General features: G+C 37.3%; 1 protein-coding gene and 1 long non-coding RNA gene across 21 annotated transcripts in view; one reads left to right on the forward strand and one right to left on the reverse strand.

The window, feature by feature from the left end:
- CEP170 (centrosomal protein 170) overlaps positions 1-13,525 on the forward strand; it is a 127,585-nt gene that overhangs the window by 47,274 nt on the left and 66,786 nt on the right. For all 17 annotated transcript variants that reach the window (XR_006214222.1, XM_042976926.1, XM_042976931.1 and 14 more), the window contains exons 3-4: positions 1,761-1,850; positions 8,968-9,046. Coding sequence is in view for 16 of the 17 variants with exons in the window: in XM_042976926.1 (XP_042832860.1) it covers positions 1,761-1,850; positions 8,968-9,046 (169 nt within the window). In the remaining variant the exon portion in view is untranslated. The remainder of the gene's footprint in view (positions 1-1,760; positions 1,851-8,967; positions 9,047-13,525) is intronic.
- Positions 2,721-13,525, reverse strand: part of LOC122236022 — a 47,529-nt gene continuing 36,724 nt past the window's right edge. For 3 of the 4 annotated variants that reach the window (XR_006214225.1, XR_006214226.1, XR_006214223.1), the window contains one exon: positions 3,888-4,657. This is a non-coding gene — a long non-coding RNA (uncharacterized LOC122236022). Of the gene's footprint in view, positions 3,387-3,887; positions 4,658-13,525 lie in introns of those variants that run through there. The other variant, XR_006214224.1, reaches the window with a different exon arrangement.

Raw genomic sequence — 13,525 nt, forward strand, 5'->3', positions numbered from 1 at the left:
TTAATGCAGATGTTTTGTATTGGTTACAGTTATAAGTTGACACAATAATTGGTTTTCAGGTAAGTTGTAGAGAAGTGGCATTAATACTGCTCTGCCCAAAGTCGCTCTTGAGTCTGGGGTTTGCAGTTTGTCCTAGAGAAACTGAGGTTTCAGAGAAAACCAAACCAAAACCCAACTTTTAAAACTTTTAAGAATGAAAATGTACGTGTGATGAATGTTTAGGTTTTGTTGGAAGATTATTTTAGGTCGCATACTGTTTCTTTCTAACGTACTTAGAAGGAAAACCAGAACTTTTTCAATATGGGATTTAAGCTAATTGAGGCAAGGACTTTTAATTTTGGTGATACTTTTTTGGATAGGACAATTTCAACTAGGATTTACGTCTGTATTGTTATTTTATTAGCTGCTGACCCTCTCCTCATTTTGTGGGTGTGGCTGGGAGTTAGGCCGTGGTTGCTGTTGGCTGTAGCTGGAAGTATCAGAAGTTAACGTTTCCTCTGGTGTCCTTGTTTCTGTCTCTCCTGTGGTTTTTTGAGTGTCCTTGGAGACCCTTTTTGTTCAATAATCTGAATTTAGCCATTTTTTCCATTGTAATCTCTTACTGTGTGCATGTGTAAACCCCTGTGGATGTGATGGTAGCATTTGGAGGGAAAGGAAGCGTTCCATAATGCTGTGATTAGTTCTCAGTCTTTCAGTGAGGTCATGACCTCCACAAGTGCATTTCATCTCTTCCTGAGGTGAGACAGGAAGGCTAGAGGAGACTGGAGTTCGGGATTCCTGTTCTCCCATGTCAGTTAGGCGCTGGTAAAAGCCACGTTGGTTGAGCACTGGTAAAGTAGTCTTCCTGGAGGACAGGCGCTTGGTGACAGAATGCTCTGGGTGTATTTCACTCTCATACTGAGGGGAACACAAGAAGAGTTTCTCCAGTCTTCACCCTGACACCCTTGTGGGGCTCCCAGGGTAAAGCTCATGAACCCATGGCAGTGATGGCCCCCAGTGCTGTGTCCCTGGGAGCTTTTGTCTGCAAGCTAGTTCGCATTCACATCTCTAGCAATTACACATCTTACCCTTAAGTTTTCTTGCCCTGCCAGCTACAGCCATGGTTTCTGTGTTCAGGAAGCTGTGATTCTCTGATTTCACCTCTCTCTCTAGTTGTCAGGGTGGCAGTTGGCCATATGACCTCAATTCTCTGATAATATAAAGACTATTTTTGATTTTCAGTTTGTGCATCTTTTCTCTTGTAAGGATGGGACTGATGACTCCAGGCTCTTGACATGTTGGACTGGGAACTGGAAGTCCTGTCTCTTCCCATGTGGGATACTTCCTTTGCTTTTTGTATACCAAGGTTCACAGAGTAGCCCTCAGTGTTACTGAGTTCAGATTCATTGTGGTTCTCAGACTGTTTCTTCCTGTGACTGGATTGATATTTCTTTCAATAAAAGTTTCCACAGGCCTTTATACAGTTCATCTTTCAGGTGCTTCTATCTACAGACAAGTCGCTAAGCTCTGGAGCGTGAGCGCATGTGCATGGACATCCGAAGAACATCTTCAAATTTTGGCAGCTTTCTTCTTTGGGGAGTGATGCCAAATTTGTGTTATATAGTAGTAACACAGTTTAAATCTCATTTAATCCACTTTTACTTTGATATTTCCTGATACTTATCTGTTATCCTATTAATATGAAGTATCTAGCCAAAAAACTTTGTGTTTGTTATTCTAGTATTTTCTTGTATTTACTAACTCAGAAAACTTCCTTTCAGTCCCGTAGTGTGGATAAGCAACATGCTGTAATCAATTATGACACTTCTACAGATGAACATTTGGTGAAAGATTTGGGCAGCCTAAATGGGGTAAGTGAAGATTTTCTCTTTTGCTTTATTTGAATATTTTTTTAATATTGTAAGTAAACAGATCAGGTTATAGTTGCTATTTGTGTTATATTTCCTTCTCTTTAGTTTGCATTTTACTTTCTTTCTGGGTTGTTTTTTTTGTTTTTTTGTTTTTTTGGTTTTTTTTTTTTGCGTGCATGCGCAAGTTGGGGAGGAGCAGAGAGAGAGAGAGAGGGAGACACAGAATCCAAAGCAAGCTCCAGGCTCTGAGCTGTCAGCACAGAGCCCAACACAGGGTTTGAACCCACAAACTGCGAGATCATGACCTGAGCCAAACAAAGTTGGACACTTAACCAACTGAGCCACCCAGGCACCCAGGTTTGCATTTTACTTCTAAAGGCTTATTAGATACGTGGCACTTTGGGGACCATACAGGAATGAGCCCATGTTCCCAAGAAACTGTATAGGCAGTAAATACAGGAATGCAGACGGTTGCTGGTTCTTACTATCCATAATGGTTAAAAAAGACTTCTTTAAGGAGATGAAATGAAATTTGACCTCACCGGATGGTTTGAATTTATATGTGGGAGAATAGTGGAAAGCCATGGCAGTAAGTATGAAAAAAAGGACTCTTGGGAGCCCAAGAAGTATAGGTTAACTTAGAAGATAAAGGTGAAAACATAGTTTGATGCCAGCTGCTGGAGAACTTTCTGTGCTAGAGTAAAAAAGACAGGAAACACATCCATTAACCTTAAACATGTGACTTTGTGATCTAAACACCAGTATTCATTATTGCTTTTCTGTATTCCTGCTTTGAAGATATTTTTGTGTTACTGCAGTGAGTTTTTTTTCCTAATTCTTCATTTGGTCTTTCCACATTGTTGGAACATAACTAGCCACAGACTAAGAGAATGCTGAAGTATTGAATAATTTCTTATTTTTTAATTTTCTAATAGCCTTGGTAATATAAGCTGATGCAATATTTGTCTACATCTGTGCTGTTGAAATTACTAAAATGAATTTAACAGAAACTAAATGTATCCCCACTGCTTCCAACTGCCACTGCTTTTTGAAATATACATTAAACTTTATGCAGATTTTGGGATGAGCACTGGGTGTTGTATGGAAACCAATTTGACAATAAACTTCATATATTGAAAAAAAAATAAACTTAATGCAGAAATTGAACAATTATAGTGAAACATTGTTTTCTTGTTCTAAGTTGCCCTGGTACTGAAGGACTGATGTTTAATCTTTGAGATACTTTGTTTTTCTATTAGTTTTATTCTAGCCTTTATTTGTTTCTCATGGCACACAGAATTAAGTCTCAATTCAGGGTTGAACCAAAATCCCTCACATTTGACACTTTTCCAGATTCCTGCTCCCTTGGGCTTTCCCTTGTCCTGCTTCCCGAATAGTAGTTCTGCTGCTGTCCTGTCTCCTCCTCCGAATACTTTGTTAGATTTTCTTCAGCCTAGTAGTTCTCCCATCTGCCTTGTCATTTAGAAAAGTTGTACTTATAAATTTATACGAGTCAAGCCCAGATTCCACTTCTTCCTGAAGGGAAGGAACAAAGGAAAGGTATTTAGGAGTATTAACTTGCTGACGTCCTTAATAACACGTGGAGCAGATAAAGCAGAGACAGAGCAGACTAGGTAGAAACCGTTCTAACGTCAGACAGGTGAGTAAGCTACTGTGATTCCCAGCTCCTAGTTGCAGAACTTCTTTCGTCCTTCTCCACATCTGTAAGCCTTTGTTTTAATCTTGATTTGGGGTGCTTTCTCTGCTTTGTATTACATCTTCTTTTACTTCTCTGTCACGGTGTTGAGTCATGAGCTCCTGAACAGTCATGCATGTTTGCTCAGTCTGCACAGTGCACGAATACAGTCTTTTTTTGATGAAATTGAATTTATTTTCTTTATTAAGGAATTTATGGAGAAAAGTTTTAACTTCTGTATGTGGACTGTTTTAACAATGTTATGTTCTGGTTTTAAGCCAGAAAGATTGATCTTTACCACAGTGCTGTGCGTAGATGTCTTTACATTATTATCTTGGAAAATAATAAGTGAGAATTACATCACAGTGTTTTATTCTTTTAAAAGACTGTGATCAAATATAAAAATTACTTGTTTTTCATTATAAAAAGAAGTCAGGTGAAGAACTTCTAAGTTTCTCTAGGTTGACCTTTCTTCATAATTCGATTATACTCAGTAATTCTGTGGAAGATAATAACTCATAGGGGGCCACATTTGCACTTTGAACTTGAAATCAGTACCTAGATTTGAATGTCAGTCTGTAATTTACCAGTCCTAAACACAGGGACAATCACTTTCTGAAATTTGGTTTCCTCATACATCTTCATATTTGTGAGTGTGAGGACTGACAAGTTCAGTTCCCTGGTTTTAGCTTTCAGCTAATGAAATGGAAATTCCTGCTCAGTAGTACTGGCGTGGGGATGCAGCCTGACGACAGTACGTGTGGGTTTGTGCCTGTTACGGAACTTGGGAGCATCCGTCACACAAGCGATAACTGTGCTCTGACCCAGATGGCAGCCTGGGGAATACACCAGAACAGAGCTGTGAACCACCAGCTGCCGTGCGCTTAATCCATAAGGAGACCGTTTGCTCTTCATATTCATATAACTCTAGAAATTTGAGCATCAGGTTAACAGCAGTAATTTCAGAAGTCAGGGGACACGATGTAGTGATTATGAGCCCCGCTTGAATTCTTACCAGTGACGTAACTGTAGACGGGTTACTGAATTTTTCTGTTCCTCAACTTTTTTAATGTTCGTAGCAAAATGGCGTTTCTCTCAGGTTGTGCCAAAGCTATAAATAAGTTCATATTGTAAATGATTAGAACGGTAGGTGGTGAGCATTCAGTAAGTGCTGGCGGTGGTGGCGTGGCAAGCAAAGCAGTGACAACGAGTGCAGCACCCTGTAGCCTACATGCTTTCCAGTGAATCCACTGCCTTATTTTTTTTAAAAGCACGTACCAACTAACCCCAGCTTATAAATAACTCTTAACTGTGACCACTTTCACTCCTCCCTTTCATCCTACCCTAAAAGAACACTCCCAGGGGACCTAGATTTATGCTTGATGTTATTGCTACCAAAATGAGATTGCTCTGCCTAAGGAAGCTGGAACGGGTTTTGTTGCTGATGTTATGGTGGCCTGTTTCCCTGCAAGCCCCTAGAAGCTTCTCCTATGAGAACCCTTATTTGCCTTCACTTCTTCCTGCCTCCCTCTCCCACTGGGGCACTTGCCCCTCTGAGAGCCACTGTGGCCTCTGCCATGTGCCTCCCGTGGCATTCTACCTCTGGCTTTTGTTCTAGGCTGCCCCCTTGACTCCCTGTGTTCTAGCTTCTGCTGGATCCCCTTTTGGCACTGGGGTTTCTACCAGCATCAGACCACAGTGGCGTAGAGTGGAGAGAGTATGCAGAGGAGAAGGAAAAAAGAGATGACTTTTGTCTCTGGCAGTGTGATTGGGGTGGTTACGCCCCTGGCCACTCACTCTGTTCAGATTTCCCAGAGCGTTAATACAATACACAGTGGTTATGTGGTTTTATGCAGTCAATTATGCAATTTTGTTGTATGTCAAATAAATAATGTTTTTCTAGTTTGGTTTGCTTCTATGAGCTAGTGGTTTGGAAGAGGGAGTTTGAAGAGCTGGCCTGGCTCGGGCACCCATACTTCCTTGAGTTGGAGAGAATGTGGGATTTGTAGTTCAGAGACCTCAGTGTGAATCCCAGCTCTTATTCCACTTCTGAACTCAGATGTTTGTCAATTCATTCTCTGTGCCTCCTTGTTGTTGTCTGTTCCTCCTACAAGGCACAAGTGTGATCAAATGGTGTTGACGTAAGGAATCAATCCTATTTTTCCCCATGTTTGACTTACTAAAATGCTCCATAATTGATTTACTTAAATGATTTTTTTTTTTTTTTTTTTGCCTGTTGCTCTTTGAAATTTTCTCTCCTCCTTGCGTAATTTCAGACCTTCAGGAGACTTTTTCCCTTCAGATGTTTTCACTTGCATTTTTGTAAGCTGAAACTTTGCGTTTGGCTCATATTTCCTAAGCCTTCTTAGACCTTAGGGAATATTTCCGTCATAAATGCCATCATATTAAAATTGTATGTTTCTTGTTCTGCAAGTACCTACCTAGTATGTATGTTAAACACACAGTAGGTGCTTAATAATTAAGAGAATTGAGCTGTCTTAAGCTTTGCGTGGATCTGATTGGTCATGTTAAACCTTTTGAGTAAAATGGTTGTTTAAGTTGAAACAATTTTAAGTAAAACTGGCTTAGAAGTGTGGCATTCCTTGTACATCAAGTATCTAATTGCTTGTCTTCTGCATACTAAACATCAGTGAATTAATGTTTTCTTTTATTCTTTTCTTTTCCATCATTTGAAAAAGCTCTTCTGTTTTGTAACTCTACATAGAATATTTTGGAAAACTCCAGGTTTAACTTTTTTTTTTAATGTTCATTTTTGAGGGAGACAAAGAGAACGTGAGTGGGGGAGGGGCAGAGAGAGAGGGAGACACAGAATCTGAAGCAGGCTCCAAGCTGTCAGCACAGAGCCCTACGTGGGACTTGAACTCACGAACCATGAGATCATGACCTGAGCCAAAGTCAGACACTTAACTGAATGAGCCACCCAGGTGCCTGCCTCAGGGTGTAACTTTTAAAACACTGTAAAATGTTCATTTTGGAAATGAACATGAAATTAAAGCTTATAAATGCCTGTATTCAAAATTTTCTTTATATTAACATTTTAATTTTTCTGTGTGAAGGTTGTTGGAAGCTTATTTTCTAGGATTACTCATGCATCATACTAAGGTGTGATCTCAAGTTTTAGCAGTATGCCACTATCTTCATATGTCTGTGCTTGAAATTAAGACTATAACTTCTATTTTTTTCTATAGATTTATAAATTGGTATTCTGTGACCTATTACAAAGTGCTAGTCGTGCATAGGAATTTGAGCATATGACCGTAATCACGTAATTTCCTGTAATATTTTACTGTATGTCACTTAGGACCCTTCTGAACTTCCTCACCATGGAGGGAGCTTTACCAGATAAGGTATTATGGCCATCTCAAATCCAATAAAATAGAAGATTTAAAAAAATGGAATTCACTAGGAAAAAAGTAATTTTTAAAGTTTCAGCCTACCAGAGGAAAACTTGGGTATTTATATGATATCTGCATTCTGAGCAGTTAAGTATAACATTGTTCTGTGTTCTGTGAATCTAGCAAATTCCAATTTAACTTCCAACGTGCCAGGAAAAATAGTCATCACCATTTGCCATCTGTCTAGTTGACTCTTTGTCTTTTTACAAATAATTTGCGGAAGTAAGGATAAAAGGATAATGAAAAACAACTTGAAATTTTAAGTAAAAATTAGTCATGACAAGCTCATATTTTTATTTCATATTTTTCTGGTTTTGAAAGGTACATAATACACAAAATGGGTATTGTTCATCAGTTGTCAAGGGAGACCTGGGATATATATCCGTTTTGTAAATGTTGCTTTTCAAATTTCAAGTACATATCCAGCTGGTTCTAGCTTATCATTATTTCTAGTTCTTCTTGCATTGTATTGTCAAAATGCATTATTTTTAAGACTTTGATAGCTTATAGTTTTATTAAGATGATAGCTTTCTTCTATTATTGCAAAACATTTCTCAGTTTTAGATTTGTTAACAGAAGGTTAATTTATTTCTTTTTACATCATCTTTGCTTCTAGTTACCTGATAGATACCTGCCTTGGGCATTTATCCACTTAGAAACTAAATCAAATAAGTGTTGGAAAACATCAAAAGATGCAAGAATGCTGTGAAAACGTGAAATACAGAATTGGTCAAGTTCTTATGGAAAAATATTTAATTATTTGTTGAAATGGTACTATTTTGGATATATAGGTTGGGTTAAAATATAGCATTAAAATTAATCTCACCTTTTACATTAACTTTTTTAATGCACCTACTGGAAAATTTAATAGTATATGTTTGGCTTGCATTTGGGGCTTGCACTATATTTCTGTTGGATAGCAATGTTCTGGGCAATTCCATTTTCTTCTGTTTTCTTATTATGTTGGTCATTTTCAGCATAGTTAGAAATAATTGATGAGTAATGATAAAATAATGATGTGAAATAGCACAGTGTTTCAAAAAAAAAAAAAGGAAAAATAAGATCAGTAAGATCCCATAATGTATCTTAGAGTCATAAAAAGGTCTAAAAGACTCATATGGCAATTGTGAAATAGAATAGCAGTTTTATTCCTTTTTTTTTTAAGTTTATTTCTTTATTTTGAGAGAGAGAGAGAGGAGAGGGCATGTGCTTGTGAGCAGGGGAAGGGTTAGAGAAGAAAGAGGGAGAGAGAGAGAATCTCAAGCAGGTCCAGAGACCAATGCGGGGCTTGAACCCATGAACTGTGAGATCATGACCAGAACTGAAACCAGGAGTTAGACGCTCAACTGGCTGAGCCACCAGGTGTCCCAGTATTTCATTACTTTTATTCTTAGAATTCTTCTAAAGAACAAAAAGAAAATTTACTTTAAAAAATGGAATAGGGGCACCTGGGTGGCTCAGTCAGTTGAGCATCTGACTCTTGGTTTTGGTTCAGGTCATGATCCCACTGTTTTGAGTTCGAGCCCTGCATCAAGCTACTGATTGGGATTCTCTCTCTCTCTCTGCCCCTCCCCCACTCGCTCGAGCTCTCTCTCAAAATAAATAAATTTTTTTTAAAAAGTAATGAAATGAAACATCAGACCTCACAAATAATTAGAATTGTCTGAAAAAAGCTAAAATTGAGTCCCCTGCATCTTGATGATATATCAAAAGTTAAGTATTTTACAATTTGCCAGCTTCACATTAGGAGCTTTTCTTAGCATCATTTTTAAATGCCTGTATTTGTCTTGGCAGTATGATGGACTTAGAGGAGGTACAGCCATAAAAGACTTAGTATGAAAATCATTTATCAGCCTATAAGATGCATGGCACATTTTGTAATACACAAGCTGTGTTAGCCACCATAGCTAATGTATTTTTAAGTATAAGGTTTGAGTGTTTGTTTGTCTGAAATGTAATAATTAATACTTCATATATAACCTAAGATCTTTTTCTCTCTTTGTAGACTTTTGTGAATGATGTAAGGATTCCAGAACAGACTTATATCACCTTGAAACTTGAAGATAAGCTGAGATTTGGATATGATATCCTTATATGATTTTGTGCATTTATTGAATTTATTCATAAAGCTTTTCTGATGTACATTAACATTTCTTGATCTAAGAATTTTCAGTAAAGGCATGCTAGAAGTCTCTTTGCCCTCCCATACTAAAATACATGTTTAAAAATAATACGTATATTTTCTGGTTGTTATGCCTATTCCTAAAAATAATCCTAGAAAAGTTGATGGACTCAGCTTTTCCCCCATCCCTATAGTTTCAGCAGTGGTATTTACATGTGTAATTTGGGTATCAGAGAATGTAACAAGGAGAGGACAAAGGACTGTTTAATATTAGCCCAGCCCAGGGATTTTGTTGTTGTTTGGATGAGCATGGCACAGATCAGTGTCCCGGGAGGAGTGTGAGAACTTATCCCTACCTTTTTTTCCCATTAGTACTTTTACTCTGTTTTAAGAATTCTGTCTCTATCACTTATTTAACTCAGATTTTTCAGTATCCTATATCTTCTGAGACCCATACTCCCTGGCTCAGTTCATTATACAGTTAGTGTGTATTTAAAATTCTTTCGTTAAAAATAGGATTCTAGGGGCGCCTGGCTGGCTCATTCAGTAGAGCATGCGACTCTTGATCTCAGAGCTTGAGCCCCACGTTGGTTGTAGAGATTACTTAAAAATAAAATCTTTTAATAAGTAAATAAGTGAGTAACAAAATAGGATTCTAAGAAGTGAGTGGGGACATGACTTTGTCCTCCTTAGGGTATAGTAAACACCACTAGTGAAGAAGAATAAAGCATTTCTATTCATATAAGGCAAAAAGCTTTGAAATAAAGGGGACTTACTTTATTTAATTAAAATATACATATTCCACTTTATGCTGAATGTTTTTCTTGAGTTTTCATTTTTCAGTTACTACATTTATCTGGATTTTAATATTGAAGAATATATTAAACATTGGCAAGTCAGATGGACTTTTATCACTATACTATAGCAAATGTAGTCTCAGCTACCTGGAGTTGATGCATAGATAAAATAAATGTACTAACACTTTAAAATTGTTCTTAAAGCATAACCAGTTTTTTTTTTTCTTAGATTTAACTTAAAATTTATGAAAAATAGTTTTTAGCACATCATATGAACTTTATACTTGTACAGCAAAGGAACATTGAAAAGTGAAACCGTTGAATCTTAGTATTTATGAGTTGTATGTTTTAAATCCTTTTAAGAATATGAATCACATAAAATGATTAAGAATTAACATTAAAGCCTTGATCCATGGACCATTTTCCACCAGCATAAAAAGTTTCATCAAACAATAAATGCAAATAAATATATTTTGAATTTAAATACCTCCTTAATCTGATTCAAAACATGAGAAAATAGAAAATCTGAGTTTCAATAAAACTCTATAATGTTTACTTTGACTTTTAAATCAAGAGAAAACTGTTGAGGGGCTCCTGGGTGGCTCAGTCTGCGGTTGAGCGCCTGACTTCAGCTCGGGTCATGATCTCACAGCTTGTGAGTTTGAGCCCCATGTCAGGCTCTGTGCTGACAGCTCCGAGCCTGGAGCCTGTTTCAGATTCTCCTGGAGCCTGTTTTTTCTCTCTTTGCCCCTCCCTCGCTCGCTCGCTCTCTCCCTCTCTCTCTCAAATAAACATTAAAAAAAAGGAAAGAAAACAACTGCTGAGAAATAACTTCCACTTTTACAATTTGTGTAGTGATTTCTTAGTAGTGAACTAATACTTCCTTTTTTATATACCAGCTCATAATAGTCAGCAGTAGGAGTTGCTGGGACAAATGTTTTGTTGGTTCCAAAGGACTTTCTTCGTGTTACGAATCGGTGTTGAACCAGAACTGTTATCCAAATCTTCAGAGTAGGCTCAGTAAATTTTATTATTTTAAAATAGCATCTCCTATTGCTTATGATTTTTGAAAACTATACATAAATGAACATTAGGATGAAATTTTTAAAACAAATTTTATATGTTACATTTACCTGTTTTATATTTGGCTGAAATAATTGTGCTTTATTTTTATTAAAATTAAGCTTATAGTTAGCCAGTTTACGAACTCCTCTTCTTTGGAGTGGAAAACTCTTTATTACAATGTCACAGTAATAGAAGGAACATCTTACCATGAATTGAGATAGAACTGAAGACACAAAATTTATCTGCCACAAGCGCTTTTCTAATTAAAGAAATTAAGTGATTTGGAAAAGCCAGTAGTGGAAGAAATATCCAAGTTTAAGAAATGACTATAAACTCATGAGGGATAATAATCCCTGCAGTAATCAAAAAGGAGCTCTTAAGTGTCCAAGGGCCAAACTTTAGCAGATATGCAAGCCTAAGGTTATTCACTTCACAGTTATTAAATGTGTGTATCTCCTGTGTGCTGGGAGATCCTTGTCCCCATGGTCTGGGGACACGAAAGTGAAAGAAACAGACCACTCTGTCCTCTTGGCGATCATACGTGTCCTCCTGGCGATTATACTCTAATGGGGTTGAAGGAAGCTGACAGCACACAAAAAAAGAATAGTAGAGGATGATAAGTTCTATGGAGAAAAAGTGTAACTGGGGGATCCAGAGAGCTCGTGGTGGTGAGTGGGAGGTTGTAATTTTAAAAAAGGATATTCATGGAGCCCACAGTGGAGCAAAGATAAGGAGAAAGTAAAGAAGCTGGCCATATGGATATCAGGGGAAATTGCTCTTCAGGAAGATAGAAGAGTTAAATACAAAGGACTTGAAGCAGCAACATGTTTGGCATGTTTGAAGAACAGCCTTCAAAAGTCATTGTGGTTGGGACCAGTAAAGAGTAGGAAGATGGGGTATGGGAGCGGGGTGCACATCAGCCCTAACAGACCATTGCAAGGATTTTGACTTCTATTCTAAGTGGAATGGGGAGCCATTTACAGGGGTTTGACCAGAAGAGTGACATGATAATGACTTACTTAGAAACATCCTGTGGCTATTCTTGTTCAAGAAGACTAAGGATGGAAGTGGGCCTCGGTGAAAAGAGGGAGGTGAGTTAGGAGGCTGTGTAGTAGCCCCAAGTGAGTCAGAGGTTTACAGCAGGGTGGTGAAAGAGGAGGTGGTGAGGAATCAGATTATGGGTGCATCTTGAAGAGGAAGCCAGTAATATTCTTGATTAGATTGGAAGTAGAATGAAAGAAAGTCCAAGATTTGGCACTTGATCTCAGCAGTTGGAAAAGTAGAGTCACCATTAACTGACAGAATTCTGTGGGTAGAGTGAATTTCATGGAGAAAATGGGAAGAATCTTCTGAGAAAAACAAGCTTTTGGTTTAACTGAGTTTCCTCTATTTTCTCTTTGATTTGTATCTTATTAATTTCTTTTTCCTAGATAAAAACTGAGGTTATTCGTTTGAGACCTTTTTTTTAATATAGGCTTTTAGTTCTATAAATTTTCTCCTAAGTACTTCTCTACTGTTCAAAATACTTTCTGATTTCTCTTGATTTTTGAGTACTGGTTATTCAAATAATTTTGAATAAGTTTGTTAGTTTCTAAGTAATTTGGAGATTTTCCCAGAGACTTTCTGTTATTAATTTCTAATTTAATTCCATGCTGATGAGAGAACATACTTTGTATGTCTCAAATCGTTTTAAATTTATTGAGACTTGTCCTGTGGCCCAGAATATACCTAATTTCTCTCTCCTGGTAAGTTTTCCATATGTACTTGAAAAGAATGTGCATTTCTGTTGTTTGGGTGAAGTGTTCTATTAATGTCAGGCCAATTTGGTTCACACCTTCTATGTTTTACCTAATGATTATCTACTTGTTCTGTTAATTGAGACATCAATATTGAAATCTTAGGCTATAATTACGGATTTGCTTATTTCTCCTTGCAGTAGTTTTTCTTCATATAATTTGAAACCTGGTTATTAGGTACATAAACATTTAGGATTAAAATATCTTCTTGATGAATTGATCCCATTAATTATTATAAATTGACCTGCTGGGGGCACCTAGGTGGCTCAGTGGGTTGAGTGTTCAACTCTTGATATCAGCTCAAGTCTTGATCTCGCAGTCATGAGATCAAGCCACAAGTAGGGCTTTGTGCTGGGCTTGGAGTCTGCTTGGGATTCTCTGGCTCCTTCTCTTTCTACCCCTCCCCAGCTCACACTTTCACTCTCCCTCAAAATAAATAAATAAACTTAAAAAAAAAAATAAAAGAAAAAGACCTGCTCTATTCAAGACAATGTTCTTTGCTCTAAAATATAGTTTGTTTTGACATTGATTTAGTTGTTCCAGCTTTCTCTTTCTTCTTTCTTTCCTTTCTTTCTTTGGATTGCCGTTAGCAAGGAACATCTTTTCTATTCTTTTTTATATTCTTTTGCTTTAACCTATTTGTATCTTTACATTTAAAGTAGGCATCATACAGTTGGTATTTTTTTTATTCAATCTGATCATTTCTGCCTTAATTAGGGGATTTAGGTCGTTCACATTCAGTGTGATTATTGATGTAATTAGGTTTACCTCTGTCATCTTGAT

Source organism: Panthera tigris, chromosome F3 (assembly GCF_018350195.1).
Source record: "Panthera tigris isolate Pti1 chromosome F3, P.tigris_Pti1_mat1.1, whole genome shotgun sequence".
Lineage (NCBI taxonomy): Eukaryota > Metazoa > Chordata > Mammalia > Carnivora > Felidae > Panthera > Panthera tigris.